This window comes from Balaenoptera acutorostrata, chromosome 20 (assembly GCF_949987535.1).
Source record: "Balaenoptera acutorostrata chromosome 20, mBalAcu1.1, whole genome shotgun sequence".
Classification (NCBI taxonomy): domain Eukaryota; kingdom Metazoa; phylum Chordata; class Mammalia; order Artiodactyla; family Balaenopteridae; genus Balaenoptera; species Balaenoptera acutorostrata.
In genome coordinates this window covers 14,150,529-14,170,450 of record NC_080083.1, presented here as the reverse complement: position 1 = coordinate 14,170,450, position 19,922 = coordinate 14,150,529, and the positions used below count along the sequence as shown (strand labels likewise).

The window sequence follows — 19,922 nt, the reverse complement described above, 5'->3', positions numbered from 1 at the left end:
CAATTCTCTCATGGTTACTATCTGCAGGGAATATCTTTTTCCATCCTTTTATTTTATTTTCATTCTCTTTTGTGTCCTTATATCTAAAGTGAGTCTTCTATAGATGGCACATATATGGGTCCTATTGGATTTTTTAATCCAATCTGTCAATCTCTGCCTTTTAATAGAAGAGTTAAATCCACTTACATTTATGGGAATTCCCTGGCAGTCCAGTGGTTAGGACTCTGCGCTTTCACTGCAGAGGGCCTGGGTTCAATCCCTGGTCAGGGAACTAAGATCTCACAAGCTGTGCGGTGCAGCAAAAAAAAAGAGAAAAAAAAATCCACATATATTTAGTGTGATTATTGATATAGGATTTACTTCTGCTATCTGTTTTCTATATATCTTATATGGTTTTTGTTCCTCAATTTCACCATTACTGCTTTTTCAAATATATATGTAATCTTTTGTAGTATACCATTTTGATTCCCTTCTTTCCTTTCCTATATATTTTTAAGTTATTTTCACAGTGGTTACCTTGAGGGTTACTAACAACCTACTTTGAATAATACCAACTTAGTTTCAGAAATATACATTTTAATCAAAAACCTCTGTCCCTCCCCTTTATACTGTTTTTGGTACAGATGACATCTCTGTACATTGAATGCCTATTTGCATGTATTCATAATTATTGTTTTATGTTTTTGCCTATTAAATCATATAAAAGGAAGAGAAATTGCAAACCATATCTAAAGTACAATAGCACTAACTTTTATATTTACCTACTAGTTACCTTTTCCATTGTTCTTTATTTTCTTGTGTGGCTGTGAATTACCATCCTTTCACTTCAGCCTGAAGACCTCCCTTTAGCTCTTCCTGTAGGGCAGGTCTACTGGTAATAAATTCCCTCTGTTTTTGTTTATCTAGGAATGTCTTAATTTCTCCTTCCTTCTTGAAGGATAGTTTTGCCAGAGATAGACTTCTTGCTTGACAGTTTTATCTTTCAGGACTTTAAATATGTCATCCCATTGACTTCTTGCCTCTATGGTTCCTAAAGAAAAATCAGCTGCTAATCTTATTGAGGATCCCTTACACTGATGAATCAGTTCTCTCTTCCTATTTCAAATTCTCTTGGTCTTTGGATTTCAGCAATTTGATCTCTTGGGGTTTATCCTGCTTGGAGTTCATTGAGCTTCTTGCACATGTATATTCATGCCTTTCCTCAGATTTGCAAAGCTTGAGGCCATTATTTCTTCAAATGATTTTTCTGCCCCTTCCCCTTTTTCCTCTTCTTCTGGGATTCCAATACACATATGTTGGTATGTCTGATGGTATCCCACATGTCCCTCAAGCTCTACTCATTTTTCTTCATTCTTTTTTCTATACGCTCCTAAGACTGAATAATTTTTTTATATATAAATTTATTTATTTATTTATGGCTGCATTGGGTCTTCGTTGCACACGGGCTTTCCCTAGTGGCGGCGAGTGGGGGCTACTCTTTGCTGCTGTGTGCAGGCTTCTCATTGCGGTGGCTTCTCTTGTTGCAAAGCACGGGCTCTAGGCGCACAGGCTTCAGTAGTTGTAGCACACGGGCTCAGTAGTTGTGGCGCACGGGCTTAGCTGCTCCACGGCATGTGGGATCTTCCCGGGCCAGGGCTCAAACCCATGTCCCCTGCATTGGTAGATAGATTCTTAATCACTGCACCACCAGGGAAGTAAAGACTAAATAATTTTAATTGCTTTATCTTCAAAAGTTCATTGATTGTTTCTTCTGCCTGCTCAAACCTTCTGTTGAAGCCCTCCAGTGTATCAGTTCTTGTACTTATGCTATTGGTGTCGTATTTATTACAGCTACACGCTATTAACCCCAAAGTACAATGTTACAATTTTTGCTTTAAACAGTCATATGCTCTCTTAAAGAAGTAGTATTTCTATATTACTCTTTTAAACACTCACTCCTTCTTAAATATCTTCACTTCTGATATCATCTCCTCTCAGCCTTAAGAACTTTATTCAGCATTCCCTACTGTAAAACCTGCTCCCAAATAATTTTTAGTTTTCTTTTATCTGAAAATATCTTTATTTCACTTTCATTCTTGACAGATGTTTTCAGCAGTATAGAATTCTGGGCTGGCTTTTTTCTTCTTTGAGCACTTTAATATTGCTGTTCTCTGGCTTCTGTTATTTCAAATGAAAAGTCAGTGATTTGAAACGATATTCACTTGTATATGATTTGTCCATTTGTCAACATACATGTATGCTGTTTTCAATGTTTTTCCTTTGATTTTTCAGCAGTGTAATTATAATGTGAGCAAGTATTCATTTTCTTTGTATTTATTTTTCTTATTTTCACTGGACTTGTTATATATTTGTCTTCCACAAAATGTGAGAAAATTTTAGTCATTCTTTGCATACTTTTCCCATCCCATTTTTTTCTTTTCTTTTTTTTTTTTTGGGCCACACCACGCAGCCTGTGCGATTTTAGTTCCCCGACCAGGAAACAAACCTTGGCCCTTGGCAGTGAGAACGCAGAGTCCAAACCACTGGACAACCAAGGAATTCCCTCCCATCCCATTTTTTTCTCTTCTCTCCTTCTGGAACTACATTTACACATATGCTAGACCTTTTGATGTGTATACTATCTCACAGGTTCCCCTGAGGCTGTACTCTTTTTTTTTTTAATCTTTTGCTTTCTCCTTCAGATTGGAAAATTTCTATTGAGTTAACTTCAGGTTCACGAATCCTTCTGTTATTTTCCTTATTCTGCTGTGAAGCCCATCCAGTGAATTTTTATTTCAGATATTGTATTTTTTTAACTTTTTTCTTTTTTTTTTGGCTGCACTGTGCAGCTTGCAGGATCTTAGTTCCCTGACAAGGGATTGAACCTGGGCCCCAGGCAGTGGAAGCGCTGATTCCTAACTACTGGACCACCACGGAATTCCCGTTTGTTTTTTCCCAAGACATTGTATTTTTTATAGTTCCAAAACGTCCACTTGGTTCTTTATTGTAATTACAGTATTTCTACTGAAATTTCCTCTTTTAATTTGCACAAACATATTTTCCCTTTCATCCTTGAACACAGTTACACTAGAAGCTTTAAAATTCTTATCTGCTATGGTGGAAGAACAACAGTAAGACTTTGCTAATTTACTTATCTGGGTCTTCTCAGGGATAATCTCCATTGATTTTCTCTTGAGTATGGGTCACGTTTTCCTGTTTTTTCATGTGCTGAGTAGTTTTGGATTGTATCCATGTTATTGTAAAGAATGGGACTCTAGATTGTTATGTTCCTCTGAAGACTATTAATTTTTATCAGGCAGTTACCCAACTGAAATCAAATTGCAAATTGTCTCACTAGCAATGGGTGGCAGCCGAAATGTCAGTTCAATCAGCAAAGAGACTTTTAAACGCAAAAATTATTGGGCATGTTTTTAAAAGCTGACTTTAACATTTCAAGCACAACATAGTATAATCTGCAGAACAATTCTGTGAATTCCTCAGAAGATTCATTTCCCAATGTCAACACTGCTGAGAATTTTCCAGCCATTAAAAAAAAAAAAACAAAAAAAAAACACCTAATAGAAGTTCCCAATCTCAAAATTAAGTCTTACTGAGCTTTCAACCTCTCCCTGAGAGAAGACCTGGGAGCACAACTGCTCTTGTCCTCTCCTGCTTTCTTTTGGATTAAATAAATAATTTTTAGAATTCCATCTTTGTTATCTACTGACTTTTAGCTATACCTCTTTGCATTATTTCTATATAGTGCTTGCCCTAAGTATTACCATATATATTCTCAACCTCTCAAGGTCTTCTGAGAATTCATATTGTATCACTTCAAGTAAAATATAAGAAATTTAAAATAAAATGTATCCATTGACCATCCCTTGGCTGCCTCTTAATGCTATAGTTACCATATGTATGATGTACCTACATACATTATCAATCCCACAATATAGTTATAATTTTTGCTTTAAACACTTGTAAGATTTTTAAAGAAAATGAGAAATAAGTCTTTTATAACTTACCTTCATATTACCATTTCAGGTGTTCTTCCATTCCTTCTTGAAGATCTATTATGACCATCCATCTCTTCTATCTTGTCCTTAATGCCACAGAAGAAAAACTTTTGGTGCTATTTACATTTCATCACTCCAGAACTTTCAGGCTCATGAACATAAATGCAAAAAAAAAAATTTAAACAAAATTTTAGCAATGCAAATCCAAAAATATTTTTAAAGGACAATACGTAACAACTGGGGTTTATACCAGGAATGCAGGGTTGGTTTAGTATTTAAAAAGCAATCACTGTAATTCATTATATGCATTATAATTCATTACATTAAACTAAAAAAGAAAACACACATGCTCTTCTCAATAAATGAAGAAAAGGCATCTGACAAATCCAACATCCATCCATTCCTGATAAAAACTCTCAGCAAACAAGGAATAGAAATGAACTTCTCAACCTAATAAAGAGCATCTATGAAAAACTTACAGCTAACATCATATTTAATGGTGAAAGAATGTTTTTCTCCGCAAGATCAGAAACAATACAAATATGTCTGCTCTTACCATTTCTATATAACATTGTGCTGGAGGTTCCAGCCAGTGCAATCGGGCAAGATAAACACATAAGAGCAGGAGAAGAAAATAAGTTAAAACTTTATATTAACAGAAAATATAATTGTCTACGAAGAAAATCTGATGAGATCTACAAAAACAACAAAACACTACTAGTAAAACTAAATGAGTTTAGCAAGGCTGCAGGGTACGAGATCAATACACAAATATCAATGTTGTTTCTATACACTAGCAATGAGCAATCAAAAATTGAATTTTAAAAAGCATACAAAAACATTAAAAATTATGAAATATTGGGCTTCCCTGGTGGCGCAGTGGTTGAGAGTCTGCCTGCCGGTGCAGGGGACACGGGTTCAGGCCCTGGTCTGGGAGGATCCCACATGCCGGGGAGCGACTTGGGCCCGTGGGCCACAATTACTGAGCCTGCGCGTCTGGAGCCTGTGCTCCGCAACAAGAGAGGCCGCGATAGTAAGAGGCCTGCGCACCGCGATGAGGAGTGGCCCCCGCTTGCCGCAACTGGAGAAAGCCCTCACACAGAAACGAAGACCCACCCAACACAGCCATAAATAAATAAATTAAAAAAAAAAATTATGAAATACTTAGGGACAAATATGACAAAAGAAGTGAAAGACCTGTACACTGAACAGTATAAAACACTGCTGGAATTTTAAAAGGCCTAAACTATTAGAGAGATATACCTTATTCATGGATCAGAAGACTCAATATTGTTATTAGAATAGACACCTCACTAAAGAAAATATACAGATGGCAGATAAGCACATAAAAAGATGCTCAACATCATTAGTCATTAGGAAAATACAAATAAAAAAACACCTACTAGAATGGAAAAATTAAGAAGACTAAGCCAGCTCTACAGTACAATAGATAGTACGTTGGACTTGCAAAAAGACTAACCATACCAAGTGCTGCACAGGATGTGGAGGAACAAGAGATTTCAGACACTGCTGGTGGAAATGTAAAATGGTACAATCATTTTGTAAAACAGTTTGGCAGTGTCTTAAGAAGCTAAATACACACCTACCATACTATCCAACCATTCCACTCCTATTTATCCACAAAAAAAAAGGAAATGTATGCCCACATAAAGACTTGTCACATTCATAGCAGCTTTATTAGTAACAGACAAAAACTGGAAACAACCCAAATGTCCATCAATAGGTGAATAAACAAACTGTGGTATATCGTAACAGTGGAATACTTCCCAGCAACAAAAGGAATAAACTACTGACACATGCAACATGGATGAATCTCAAAACAATTATGCTGAAAGAAGCCAGACCATCTCCCCCCTAAAAAAAAAAAAAAGAGTACATGAATTATATGATTCCATTTATATAAAACTCTAGAAAATGCAAACTAATGTAAAATAACAAAAAGCAGATTAGTGGTTGCTTGGGGATGAAAGGAAGGGGAAACAGGAGGGAGGAAATTACGAAGTACAAGGAAACTTTTGAGGTTGAAGGCTATCTTGGCTATCTTGATTATGATGATGGTTTTACAAGTGCATACATATCCCCAAACTTCTCAAACTGTATAGTTTACATACATGACTTTTTAAGTCAAATAAAACTGTTTTATGAAAAGAAGTTGTATCTTTCAGAAATTTCCTAAAGACAGGCTAATACACATACAGAATATTTTCCTGTTTTATACATATAAGATTATGCATGTTATGTATCTTACTATTCTCATCTAACATTGTATGCAAACAACTTACGACATTAGCAGAAATGTTTTAGCCTAATTTTTTTAAAACAGCAACATAGTATACATAGTAAGGGTGAACCAAAATTGATGGGCATTTAGGTTTATTTCTAATTTGCTATTATAATGCCAAAGTGAACATATTTTACATTTATTTGTAAGCATACACACACAAGCAAAGGGTGCATTCATTTAAAACTTTCATTTATATTGTCCTGTCTCAGGATCTACATAAAACTGTTAGAATTAATAAGTTAACTTAGCAAGGTCATGGAACTCAAAGTCAATATATAGTATTACTATAAGTAGCAACAACCGGAAAATGAAAAAAAATACTATTTAAAATAACACACACAAAAAATCAAATACCTAGAAATTTGTCCAATAAAAAGTACCACACCTCTACATAGAAAACCACAAAACATGGGAATTCCCTGGTGGTCCAGTGGTTAGGATTCAGTGCTATCACTGCTGCGGCCTGGGTTGGACCCCTGGTCGGGGAACTAAGATCCCGCAAGCCACACAGCACGGCCACAAAAAAAAAGAAAAGAAAAAACATTATTGGAAAAAATTAAAGATCTAAATAAATGGAAGAATATACTACGTTCATGGATTAAAAGAACATAATTGTGTAAAGACTGTGTTAATTCTCCCGAATTTATTTATAGATTCAGTAAAAACCTCATCAAAATCCCAGCAGGTTTTTGTTGTTGCTGTTCTATTATTGAAATTAACAAGCTGATTCTAAGGTGTATATGGAAATGCAAAGAGCCAAGAATAATCAGTACAATCGTGAACAACAAAAAAACTGGAGGACTTACATTACCAGATATTGAATTATTTTATTCCTACAGTGTTGCACTGGCACTAGGACAAATAGACCAATGGAACAATGTTGCTGGGTCGATTGAATATCCATATGGAAAAATGTTATTTTTAACGTCTCCCTATTACCATGCACAAAATAGGTTCTAGATGATTCTAGATCTAGATATGATAGGTCAAACAATGCTTCTAGAAAAACAAAAGATTAACAATCTTGGGGTAGGCAAATATTTCTTAAATAGGATACATAAAGCACTTACCTTAAAGGAAAGTACAGATATATTGGACTATATTAAAATTAAGAACTCCTGCTCATCAAAAGACATCATTAAGATAATAAAAAAGCAGGATACAGAATGGGAGAAGATAATTGCAATAACTACAAAGATACACTCTATTCTTAAATATATTAAGACATCCTACAAATCAATAAGAAAATGACAACCTACAGAAAAACAGGCAAAAGATATCCAAATGTCCATAAACATATTAAAAAGTACTCAGTCTCATTAGTCATCAGGAAAACACATTAAATCCAGAATGGTATCACTACACACCCACCAGAAGGCTACAACTAAAAACAGTGACCACACCAAATGCTAGTGAGGATGTAGAGCAACTGGGATTCTAATACACTGCTGGTAGGACTGTAAAACAGTACAACCACTTTGGAAAACTGTTTTGCAGTATCTACTAAGCTGAACACATGTATTCCCTATGACCCAGCAATTCCATTCTTAGATATATATGCAACATTAATTCATACATGTATATACCAAAAGACATGTAAAAGAATGGCCACAGCAACATTATTTGTAACATCCAAAAACTGAAAATAATCCAATGTCCATCCATAGAACAGGTAGTGGTATACTAATGCAACAGAATACTACAGTCATAAAAATACACTATTATTACAGGCAATAATATGGACTAATCCCACAAACCTAATGTTAAGAGGAAAAAAAACCAAGCCTATGTATATATGCCATTTACATCAAGTTCAAAAACTAAGCAAAATTAATCAATGGTAATATCAAGATACTGGTTCCAGTTGTAGGGGTAAGGGGGTAAATTAATGAGGGCATGGAGTGCTCTACAATGTTGGTCCTGTTCTATTTCTTGATATGACTGGTGGTTAAATGGTGTGTTCCCTTTGTAAAAATTCTAAGATGTACACCTTTGATGTATTTTTCTTTATACTTGAATAAAAACTTGACTTAAAAAAAATACCAACAATAGTCTTACGTATTCTCTACATCCTCACCACAACAAAGTATTCTATAAATCTAATCACTGCTAACTATAATCTTAGACAAGGTGAAATTAGCATGTCGTTTTGGCTTACATATCCTTAATGACGAATGAGGTTAAGTGGAAAAAAAAGTTTTTAAACGTTTATTACTTGAACTCTGCTGAAAGCAAATTCTGAGGGAGTTCAGCAGTTATTGCGGCCTGTTAACGCTACAAATGTACCACTAATTAATGGGAAAGAAGCCTTAGGTGCTGAAATAAGCCCTACCACAACCCTATAGCTCCAGAATTCTAAATGCAAAAGGGTCTTTGTGGAAGACTCAGAAACAAGCAATATGGGATGGAAGCATGAGTTCCAAGACTTTTCAGCACAACTGAAAAAAATGGTCAATGATAGCTTTAGACATAGGAAGAAAGCTCCCGGACATGACTCATACCGCATGGGTTGTGCAAGTACACATTCTTAACATCAATTATGTGAGAAACAAATGTCCAAAACCCAAGGAACTTTTTAAGAACAATAAGACTTAGGTTATCTGGAAAACTCAGTCACAGCACTGCAGCAACTTGACAATCCATAATCACTGGTTATCTATTTGGATTATGGCTCCACTTGTCCAAGCTACACTGTTTTAAATTGGAAGAATTGCTCCACCTGTTAAAAAAAACACTAATTTTTAAATTTCTAAATTAAGCTACAGATTAAGAAACAAATTGCCAAAAAAATTAATCTAGGCAGTAATCCTCTTCTTAGACGGTAGCCACTGAAGAGCCCTAAATATATTTATCATTTATATTCTATTTCCTCAACTCTAATATGAATTATTTATACTACAGCTTAATGTCTACTATAGCTTTTCAAAAAGGCATCTATCAATTGTAAACCATATACTGATCTCAGAAATGTTAAAATATATTTTTTAGATGATCACTTTAGGGTAGGGAAAATATATTTCAATAAAACACTAACAGCCTAAAAGAAAAAGAATGCTTAATGGTTAAGAATCATACAAACCCAACTCTGAATCCTGTTTGAATACTACTAGCTTTGTGGCTTTGGACAAGTTCCTCAACTTCTCCCATCCCAGTTTTCCTATTTAAAAAACGCAGATGGGGCTTCCCTGGTGGCGCAGTGGTTAAGAATCTGCCTGCCAATACAGAGCACACGGGTTCGAGCCCTGGTCCCGGAAGATCCCACATGCCGCGGAGCGGCTGGGCCAGTGAGCCACAATTACTGAGCCTGCGCGTCTGGAGCCTGTCCTCCGCAACAAGAGAGGCCGCGATAGTGGAGAGGCCCATGCACTGCGATGAAGAGTGGCCCCCGCTTGCCACAACTAGAGAAAGCCCTCACACAGAAACGAAGACCCAACACAGCCATAAATAAATAAATAAAAATTAAAAAAAAAAAACAACGCAGATGGAAAACTTACCTAATTATCAAGTACCTATGTGCTAGACACTGCCTAATGAGCACAGTGCCTGGTACATAGCTGATACTCAATGTTAGCTATTAGTCGTCAATACCAATCACAAGTCTAGGAACTCAAAGAAATGAGAGATATGTCTTATCTTGTTAGATGGTTTAATTTTGTTGATCTGGGTTGGATCCAGTATCACCACTTCCTCTAAAAGCTCACAATTCCTTTTCAGTAGGCAGAGGAAGGGGGGAGGGGCATGACAGAGGTAGGGAATTAAGAGGTAAACAATACATATAGCCAACATTTTAACTATAAATGGAGTATAACCTTTAAAAAATGTTGTACACCTGACACTCATTAATATTGCAAATCAACTATACCTCAATTTTTAAGAAAATTTTGAGGGGGAAAATAAAACTTTAAATCCAAATCAAAGAAAGAAAAACAATTCCTTTAATGAAGCATCCCAGAATTTTACCAGGGATCCCTGTGAACTTGTTAAAAATTTCAAAACAAAGCAAGATTCACCTTTATGCAATTTTTTCAGCATGATCACTCTTCTACTGTCCTAGGATAAAGAGCATAGCAACTAATATGGGATTTTGTTTTGTAAAACTCTCAAGTGGCATTCGTCTGGAGCAGGAGTCACTGTTTATATTATTCCATCAACACGCCCTTACTATGATCTAACTTAAATTCTTGTCTTCCTAAAAAGCAGCAAAATATAATTTTGGAGATCTTCCTTTCTGGCCACCCATCACAGAACCCAAGTATGGGTATAAACCCATTTATTGCTGCTCCTAACATTTTAGAAAACCTTTGGGTTTAAAACTTTTTTCAAAGCAATTACCAAAAAATCAAAACAACTGCATTGAAGTTGTAATGGTAACTCAAGTTTCTATCGAAATCAACTGATCCTCCCAGATGACTAAACCAGGAACTGAAAAGAACACTCCACCTCCCAGACAACAGATACAGTAAGTGAAGTAACACTGTCCTCACAGGGCTGTCCCCTTTCTGCAGTCTTCGCTCACTGTCTTGCAATCTTTGACAGGGATCTTTCTAAAGACCTGTACTAATCATCATTGTCCTTCCTAAGCGCCTTCACTGGTTTCTTTGGATGGCAAGTTCTTTTTTCTCCATACCAAGACTGCCACACCACTGAAAATGCTCATGGCATCCTGAATTTGCTGAACACAAATAGAAGTCTACACAGTCAACTAAAGAACTCTTTCACTAAACAAATTCATGTGACAACCCAACTTGGCAGAATCACCTCCACAAACCAGACTATTTTGTAAAAAGATTACCTATGTGTTCATTCAAACTCTTCCAAGTCCAGGCATTCACACATTAGTGTTTAGTGTGGGAGCGGCCTGCAAAACCCTGAATCCTATTAGCAGTTTCTTTAAAAATCTGTGATAGAGCTTAACATATTCCTCTAGTTTTGGACTGAGATGCAGCAGACAACACTTGGCAACATTTACTGCTGGAAAAAAACAAATGATTATCTTCTTGGAGGTAGCTCCAAAGAGTACAATTTATATACAATCGTCTCCAATTATCTGATGGAAAAGCAATTCACAAAAACATTACTGTTTATTCTACATACACTTATTTTAATAAGAACTACTAGTACATCACTAATCTACTGATTTCCCAAGTCTTTACTACAAAGAACTCAAGCCCAAGGTATACTTTTGGTGTCAACATCTCATTTAGCAACGAGTCAAGTGTGGTAAAGCTAGTAGTCTCATACATTGTTGATGGGGCTATAATGTGGAACAATTCTTGGAGGGAGATAGTATTTACCAATTGAAAAGTATATGTTTTCTGACACACGAAATCTAGAAATGTATCATACAGATACACATGCATTTACTGCGGCACCATTTACAATAGCAAGGCTGGAAATAATCTGAATGTCCAAAAGTAGTCAACTGGTTTTTTTCCAAAAATCAGGAGTACATCAATGTGAGGCAGTCATTTGAATGAGACAGATCTCAATGCCTGACAATGATCTATACTAATATCTATATACACTGATGTCTATGATCTCTGGAAGATATTACTTACATTGAGTGTTTCTAATAAAGGGGACTACCATACTATTGTTTTACCATGTGCACGTGTACTACTGAGAATGAATTTAATCATTCTTCTCTGTTCCTGTCACTGATTGGGGCAGGGGGGATTTTTCCCTCAGCCTAAGAAGGATTATTCTGACACATTCACACATTCAGCCTTTGGTTGCACAACCCCAAAAATTCCATGCTAGATGATCCACAATTACACCTTGTATTATAAATACACACTGGCACTTTAATGATTAAAATAAACATCGTGTTGTTATCTGGTTTAGAAGACAGGATACTTGCACTACTTATACTTGTTCTTCACAACCAGGTTACAGGTATTTTCCCCCCAGAAATATACATCATTTTTGGGAAACAGACAAGTGATTTACGGAAGGAAAAAAATAAATGGGATCTTTTTCACATTTAGGCAAACAATATCATCAATATGTTCAGACTAGAGACTTTATTTTAGAAGGATAAAGGATGGAGGCGCAATGATGTTTGGCATTTTTAATTTAGGTTTGTTTTATTTAAGTTTAATGTTAATCCATGCTGTGTTTCAGTAAGAACAATACAGATTCTGTATCTGTGGCTCCAGTCAGATATCCAGTAGTACAAATTAGCTTCAAGTTACACATACTGAACAAAAGAGGTTGAGCGAGCGAAGGAGGGGAGGGACGGGGCCCAGGGGGAGAGGGAAGGAGAAGAAACAAAGAATTGAACACGCATGCAGGCTTTTCCATTACGACCTTCAATGCTAACCTGCTTCAGAGGGAGAGTAAAGTAGGCAAGAATGAGCAGCCACGGATTGTTGAACTGTTACCAGCACCATGCTTTTCAGCAACATTTCAGCAGAGTTTGAAACACTTTTTACAGCAAAATCATTACAACAAACTCCCCAACCTTTAACCACCTCAAGCTAACATCCAATTAATTTTAAACATTGGTATAAAATTCAATTTAAACAATTAGAAAAAGGGAAAATGATACCACATACACCTCTATAGTGTGATTAACCTTTCTCTTAGATGCTTGCATCACCTAAAAGTCTAATGGCTTTCAAATGTAATTTCCATTTCTAATGGTGATCTTGCCACATCTGGCAGGAGACAATACAGTAATGCTGAAAAAGCCTCTATGCAGTCCTGTTAGTGTCTTAAAGAACCTAAAAGCTGGAACCAGTAAAATCCACAGAAATTCACTCTTGCCTTTAAGAACTTTTGAAGACTGTTTTTAAAAAAAAAAAACAAAAACAAAAACCAACAGGGCAGGAACCTAAATTCTGAGACCAAATGTAAAAGTCAGATTTGGTGGTTCTCAGTGACAATGGGGGAATTTCCAAGAGGGGTGGGATGGGAAGGTGTGGGGTGGTCAGAGATGGTTTCTCTTGTTGGCTTTTATGTCTCACTGATTTTCATCTTCCACATCCTGCAGCGCTTCTTTATTCTGCTCTTCACCTGCAAAGAAGAATGACAGTTAATTATTTCATAATGACTAAACTAGGCTGTTGTGGTCACAAAGGTATCATTCCAAGCATAAAGACTCCTTATATTTGCTACAATTGGTTTAAACACAGACAGGCAAAGGATTTCTACCTTGACACCTGAGATGCCTACGCCAAGAGGTGCTGCTGGATCAAGGTCCTGAATGATCAACAGGATGAAAAAAAAACTGATGCACAGTAAAAGTCAGTGTTTTTATGCTAAAAAAGCTCTTAAGTAGACAGCCAAGGTAACCATATTATTAAAATGATTTTCAAGCTTTCATGTATATCTTGAGTCAAAATACTCTTTCTCAATAACCTCACCTCTTCAAGAACCAAGAGTACTTCATAATTTTTTGCAAAATCTAATTTTTCTGCAGGTCCCATTATCAGAAATGTTTCAATAAGAGAACTGAGCAGCAAAATTCTTCAAAGGAGTTCTACAGTTTTAGAGGGAGGATTCTGCTTTTGTAAACGAATATTTTACACATTTTGTATCCTGGACAGTCACAACAAACCATAACCACAATTTCTCACTCCAAAGTGGAATAGCATGCTCAAAGTAAACCAGACCACTGAGGTTATTAAAGAAGGGCATTTGGACCAGTTCTCTCATGCCACTTTTCTTTTCCCTTTGAACATGATGATTAGCCTGAGGAGTTTCAACTGCACTATGACATGCAACAGAAAGCCAGCCTATTTACCAGAGAATCATCTACCTATTAATAAGCATTAAATAAGTCAGCCATAATAAGGAAGCATGCAGGCTTTTGCCAAAAAATAAACGGGTAAAAGTTACATTCTTCTTCTTTAACAAACCACTTGTAATTCCTATGTAGTTACTAGTTTGATCAAAATAAATGAAAAATCAATTAACTAACCCAACAATCATAATATGATAGTTCAGACAACCCATCCATTCATACTGCTTGTTAAATTACTTAATTAGAATGGACAAATGACACTAAGACCGGCTGCCTACAGACATAAAGCAAAACTCTGAGGAATGCTTTTAAACAGTCTTAAAGACCTTGATACAATAAATGTTGTCATGGCAGTAAGGGTTAAGTAAAGATAGTTTCAGTGTTTTTAACATTTCTTTTGTGATAAAAATATTTGACATTGATTGTTTAAGTCTAAAAGTACTTAATGTACATAAAGATTTTTGACTCACATTTAGAAAAAGACGTGCAAGGAAAGACAAAAGTAACTATTTACTGAGGGAAGAAATGATGGTCCACCCAACTGTTCCCCCAAAGAACAATAATGTATTCAAACTTAGGAAATGATAGGAACGTTCACTCTCATTTTTAACAGCCATACACTGCCAAAATACGGTTAACATACAACAATAGAGCACACTCTAATTTACTCAAAGCAACCATTAGATTTGCCAAAAGTTCCAAGTAACTTTGGCATAAAAATACTGTCACATAAGTCACACCCAAACAGAGGTAGACAGGGGTAGCAGATCGTAAATGTCTTAGGTTTCACATCCTAGAATGTAGAACAAGCAGTTTTTTAAGCGACAAGATGATGATATGCAGGCATGATTAGTGAAGAACCAAAACCAAAAGCAGAATTCACTGTGCCATGATAATGACTTACAAAGTAGAGTTTTTAGGAAAGGAAGAGTTGGATTTTCCTTTAGGAATCTATATTGCAAGGAGAAAGGGAGGGAGAACAATCATATGAAAGCAACATTACAAGAAAAATAAACCAAGAGCAGGACAAAGGAAAACATCAATGATTTAGGGGAGTCAGATTTTGGTCTTTTTACTTTGTATGAACTTCACTCTAAGAAATAATCTGTTCCTTTTTAAGAGGAAGAAATAATATCCTCTTAAAAGGTATACAGAAGGGGGGCAAAAAGATACATACATACCTTCAGATACATATTTCTTTGCCCAGTTTCTAGATTTGGGGGGGAGGAGAGGAACGGGCAGAGAGAACACATTTCCTCTCTATGGACTTGTGTATTTAATAGTCCTCTGACCACAGGTTAAGAGAAAAGGACTGAAATCACTTGATGAGAAAAAGTGGTGCTCCCTTTAAAGAATTATGTTTCAACAGACCCAGACAGACATTAACATATTCTGCAGTTAAAAACATATAAACGTGTAAGTAAAGGCTTGTGAACAACATATACTTCTTCCTTTAGAAACCCTCAATTCAAAAGGTTTTTGACACCATTTTTCATATTTAAAGTAAAAAAGGAGAAAACCATCTAAATAATCCTTAAAATAAATGCAAGTAACATCCTGACCAATTTCATGACCAAAATTCTTCTACATTCAGCATTGATTCTAAATCACAAAACCAGTTTAATGAAACATGTAATACTCTACCTTTCAGCAAAACTGGCAAATAATTTCCTAGTACCGACAACAATTTGTAAATTCAGATAGCTTGTTAATATTGCTAAAATTTCAAGATAGACCACTTGAATTTTTCACATTAAACTGCTTCATAATTCCAAATATTTTGTGACAAACCTCTTAAATGAAAATCAGTCTGTTTCAACCAAATTTAATTGGTCAATTTACAAAGTGAAAAGGAATTGATGCAACTGAATTTCACTAGATTTTTAAGTGTTTTAGGATTAAAGAGAAATCTACCCTAAAATGTAATAAAACATTTTGTACAAAGAACCTTCCCAACTATGAAAACGTAAGAAATCTAAAGATACCCTATTTTTAAATGATCCATTTCATAAAACAATGCTCAATAACCAAGAAAAAGCATATCTTTGGTTCTGTATAAAAATGGAGTGACATACAGTCTACCCTCAATCAATTCTTGGTTATGAGTGATAATGAAAAATACAGACTTTATTTATTTTTGTAATCTAGCAACTTAGTCATAAGAGCTGGCATCAAATGTCTAAAAAAAATTGCCTTTCAAAGTCACCTTCTTTTTGTTATTTTTCACCCTCAAAAAAACATCCCCAGAGGTCAAAGGGGTATAGAGCTTACTTATATTATAGGTCAATACTGCTTACCAAACTCTCCACATGCTTTCCTTTTATCCCCTCAAACAGGCAGAGAGATATTAGTCTTCTCTGAGCTGGGGGTGACTGTGAAGAGTCCACAGCTATTTGGCCATTCTTCTTAGTAGTTATTGTTAGAATACAATAGAATTTAAAGCTGGAAGGAACCTTAGTCATTAGTTCAGAGACGGTTAAATTGGTTTTGAGTCCCACAGACTGGTAGTGGTTGCCCCTCAAGCGCTGTGTTGAATGAAAAGTCATCTGCGGCTCCGTCTGGCTTTGTTGGTGAAGTGTGCAAGTAGGTCACATGTGCCACATATCTCAAGCCAACCCTAGTCAAGTTTCTAAATAGTTCATCAAGCTGGTGCACTTTAGAAGCTGAGTCAACCTAATTCTCACTTCAGTACCATGACCCAAGATAATTCTAAAATCTGACTCTATCCTTCCACTGCCAACCTACATGCCCTGACACCCATTTTCAAATACATCTTTAAAAAGTATGTTTCCAAATACAGTACAACATGTTGGTTTGACCAATGGAAAGTACAGCTAGCCTCAAGCAATACAACATATGCTTCAGTTTGGGTAATACACTCTTAAAGGATCTGTAGCTGAAAGTGACAAGAAACTTTATTTCCACTCGCCATACCACCACCACCAATTACAAAAACTCTCATAATTATCATGCCACACTAGTTTGTGTCCATCTCCCCGTCCCATCCCCCCCCCCAATGATGTACCATGGATTAAAACAATTCTTTAGAAATGGGCAAAATAAAATATCCTTTAAAATCAAGAAATGTGACAAATTTGGCCTTTTACATCTGGAAGAAACATTAAGCACCCACCCCACCCCACCACCCATCACAAGATTAAATTTTATAAAATATTCTAGTAACTATTTACAACTGCAATGCTAGAAAACAAGACACTACACCAGACCTCTTAAATAAGGACCTATGGGCAGGACATGCCATTTGTTGTGTAGAATACAGAGGTAAACTAGTTCTTTTTTTAGATAAGATTTCCACACAGAAAAGATGCTTCATAAATATCTACTTATAACCATCTAGTTTTTTGTTTTTGTTTTTTTTTAACATCTTTATTGGAGTATAATTGCTTTGCAATGGTGCGTTAGTTTCTGCTTTATAACAAAGTGAATCAGTTATACATATACATATGTTCCCATATCTCTTCCCTCTTGCGTCTCCCTCCCTCCCACCCTCCCTATCCCACCCCTCTAGGTGGTCACAAAGCACTGAGCTTATCTCCCTGTGCTATGTGGCTGCTTCCCACTAGCTATCTATTTTACGTTTGGTAGTGTATATATGTCCATGCCACTCTCTCACTTTGTCATAGCTTACCCTTCCCCCTAACTATCTAGTTTTAACCTGAGGATTACCACTCAGCCAAAGCAGTGATCATGACAATCAAATACAATTAACCTTAGACCCCCTAAAATTGAATCTGAGGAATGATAATATGAACTGCTTCCTTTCCCTCCATCTTTCAAAACACAGTGTGAGAGAAGAGGTAAACTAAGTTTAGCAAACAGTATTAGAGGCAAAACTTTAAATCTCTAAATATTAACAAAAGATCCCCTTTCCCAAACAGTTATTTTATTTTATCATCTTACAGACCAAAATGGAAGACTGTACTTTGATATCATTTCCGGTAAAGGCAGTAATCAAAATTTGATAGTTTGGAGGATAGGCTGTTGACTCTAAATTGTAGCTTAATGTAAAGAAATCCCAACTTCTAAGAGTAAACAGGTCCAACAACTGAAAGAGACAACACTTTAACTTCAGTCTCCTTACCATCACCCTGCATGTCTGAAGTCCATAGTGTCAGATTATCACGTAACAACTGCATGATAAGCGTAGAGTCCTTATAGCTTTCTTCACTCAGCGTATCCAGTTCTGCAATTGCATCATCAAAAGCTGCTTTTGCCAACCTACAAGTGTTTACATAAATGTATTACAAAAATAAACTAAAAAAGTCCAAAACCAGAATTGGAAATGACGTAAGTTAAATTTCAGTCTTTTCTTCAGTTATCACACAGTAATAGCGACACTGAATGCTTGGGTTTAGGCACTGAAATAAAGAAAAAGCAGATGTAACTGATGAAAATTAACTTCCTATTAACTCCCTTTTTAATTTTGTAATCCATTAACTTTGGAACTAGTGGGACTTTTGGAGTTCCACTTATGACTATGCTTTTGACAAGCAGACCAAATCCCATTCTAATCCACCACCAAAATACATGCATATTAAAGGTATCTCCAAATTCTAGTCAACAGTTCACTTATTTAACAAAGTTTTAATGCAAAAAGAGAAAATTCTGGGACAGTATCTCACAGTTTAATCCAATAGAATTTAATGTTAATGGAGCAAGGAAGAATAACAGGCAATCTAGAACTCACAAAAATGTGATCATATAAGCCAATTACTACAGTTAAAACGAAAACAAAATTCACATTCACTTATTGAGTACTGTGTACTATGTACACCAAGTGACGATGGGCACGGGGTGGGGAAAAGAAAAGAGGAAAGAGAGACATAACCTGAGTCCACAATGAACTTTTTAAAACATCTAAGAATAGAGGGACTGACACATAAATAAGTACTATAAAAGGAGGATGAAGTGCTATCCTGGAGAAAGTACTTTAGGGACCCAAGAGGAGGAACAAATGGGGAAGTCATATTTGAACTAATTAATGGGTAGGAAAAGAGCACAAATGGCACACTTCGGATTAAAGCAAAAGCATGGAAAGGACTAAGTTGAAGCTACGTGTGGGACAGCTAGCCTGGAGAATGGCAATGAAAGACCAGTACCATCAGCTAAACAGCTATAGCTTCTTTATTAGTTAAGACATATTACCTGTTTGGACAAACTCGACTAGCAACATTTAGAATGTTTTTAGATAAATTAATATATTTATTTGCATTCAAATGAATCCACCTTACATCAGGAAAATCCTTTCATGGAATATCTGATTCCTACATACTCAAGAACACTGAAGTTACAAAGAACAAATACATTATTCCTATTATATGAGGTATCTAAAACAGGCAAACTCATAAAGACAGAAAGTAGAGATTACCAGGGACTGGGGCAGACGGAAATATGGAGTTATTGTTTAGTGATTAGTTCGTTTCAGGTGATGAAAAAGTTTTAGAAATAGTGGTGACAGACAATATTGTGGGTGTACTTAATGCCACTGAATTGCACATTTAAAAACAAAATGCTAGGGCTTCCCTGATGGCGCAGTGGTTAAGAATCCGCCTGCCAATGCAGGGGACAGGGGTTTGAGCCCTGGTCCAGGAAGATCCCACATGCCGCAGAGCAACTAAGCCTGTGTGCTACAACTACTGAGCCTGTGCTCTAGAGCCCACAAGCCACAACTACTGAAGCCTGCGTGCCTAGAGCCCGTGCTCCGCAACAAAAGAAGCCACCGCAACAAGAAGCCCACGCACCGCAACGAAGACCCAATGCAGCCAATAAACAAATAAATTAATTAAATTTTAAAAAAAAACACAGAATGCTAAACTTCATGTTATGTATATTTAAAAAGTAAAAAGCTATGTAC

The 19,922-nt window shown here is 36.1% G+C and overlaps 1 protein-coding gene across 2 annotated transcripts in view; it reads right to left on the bottom strand.

Moving 5' to 3' along the window:
• Positions 1-12,355: 12,355 nt before the first annotated feature.
• YWHAE (tyrosine 3-monooxygenase/tryptophan 5-monooxygenase activation protein epsilon) overlaps positions 12,356-19,922 on the bottom strand; it is a 40,403-nt gene continuing 32,836 nt past the window's right edge. The window contains exons 5-7 of one of the 2 annotated variants that reach the window (XM_007183816.2): positions 18,150-18,286; positions 14,952-14,998; positions 12,356-13,317 (exon numbers count right to left, since the gene is read on the bottom strand). In XM_007183816.2, the coding sequence (XP_007183878.1) occupies positions 14,991-14,998; positions 18,150-18,286 (145 nt within the window). In that variant the 3' untranslated portion in view covers positions 12,356-13,317; positions 14,952-14,990. The remainder of the gene's footprint in view (positions 13,318-14,951; positions 14,999-18,149; positions 18,287-19,922) is intronic. The other variant, XM_007183815.2, reaches the window with a different exon arrangement.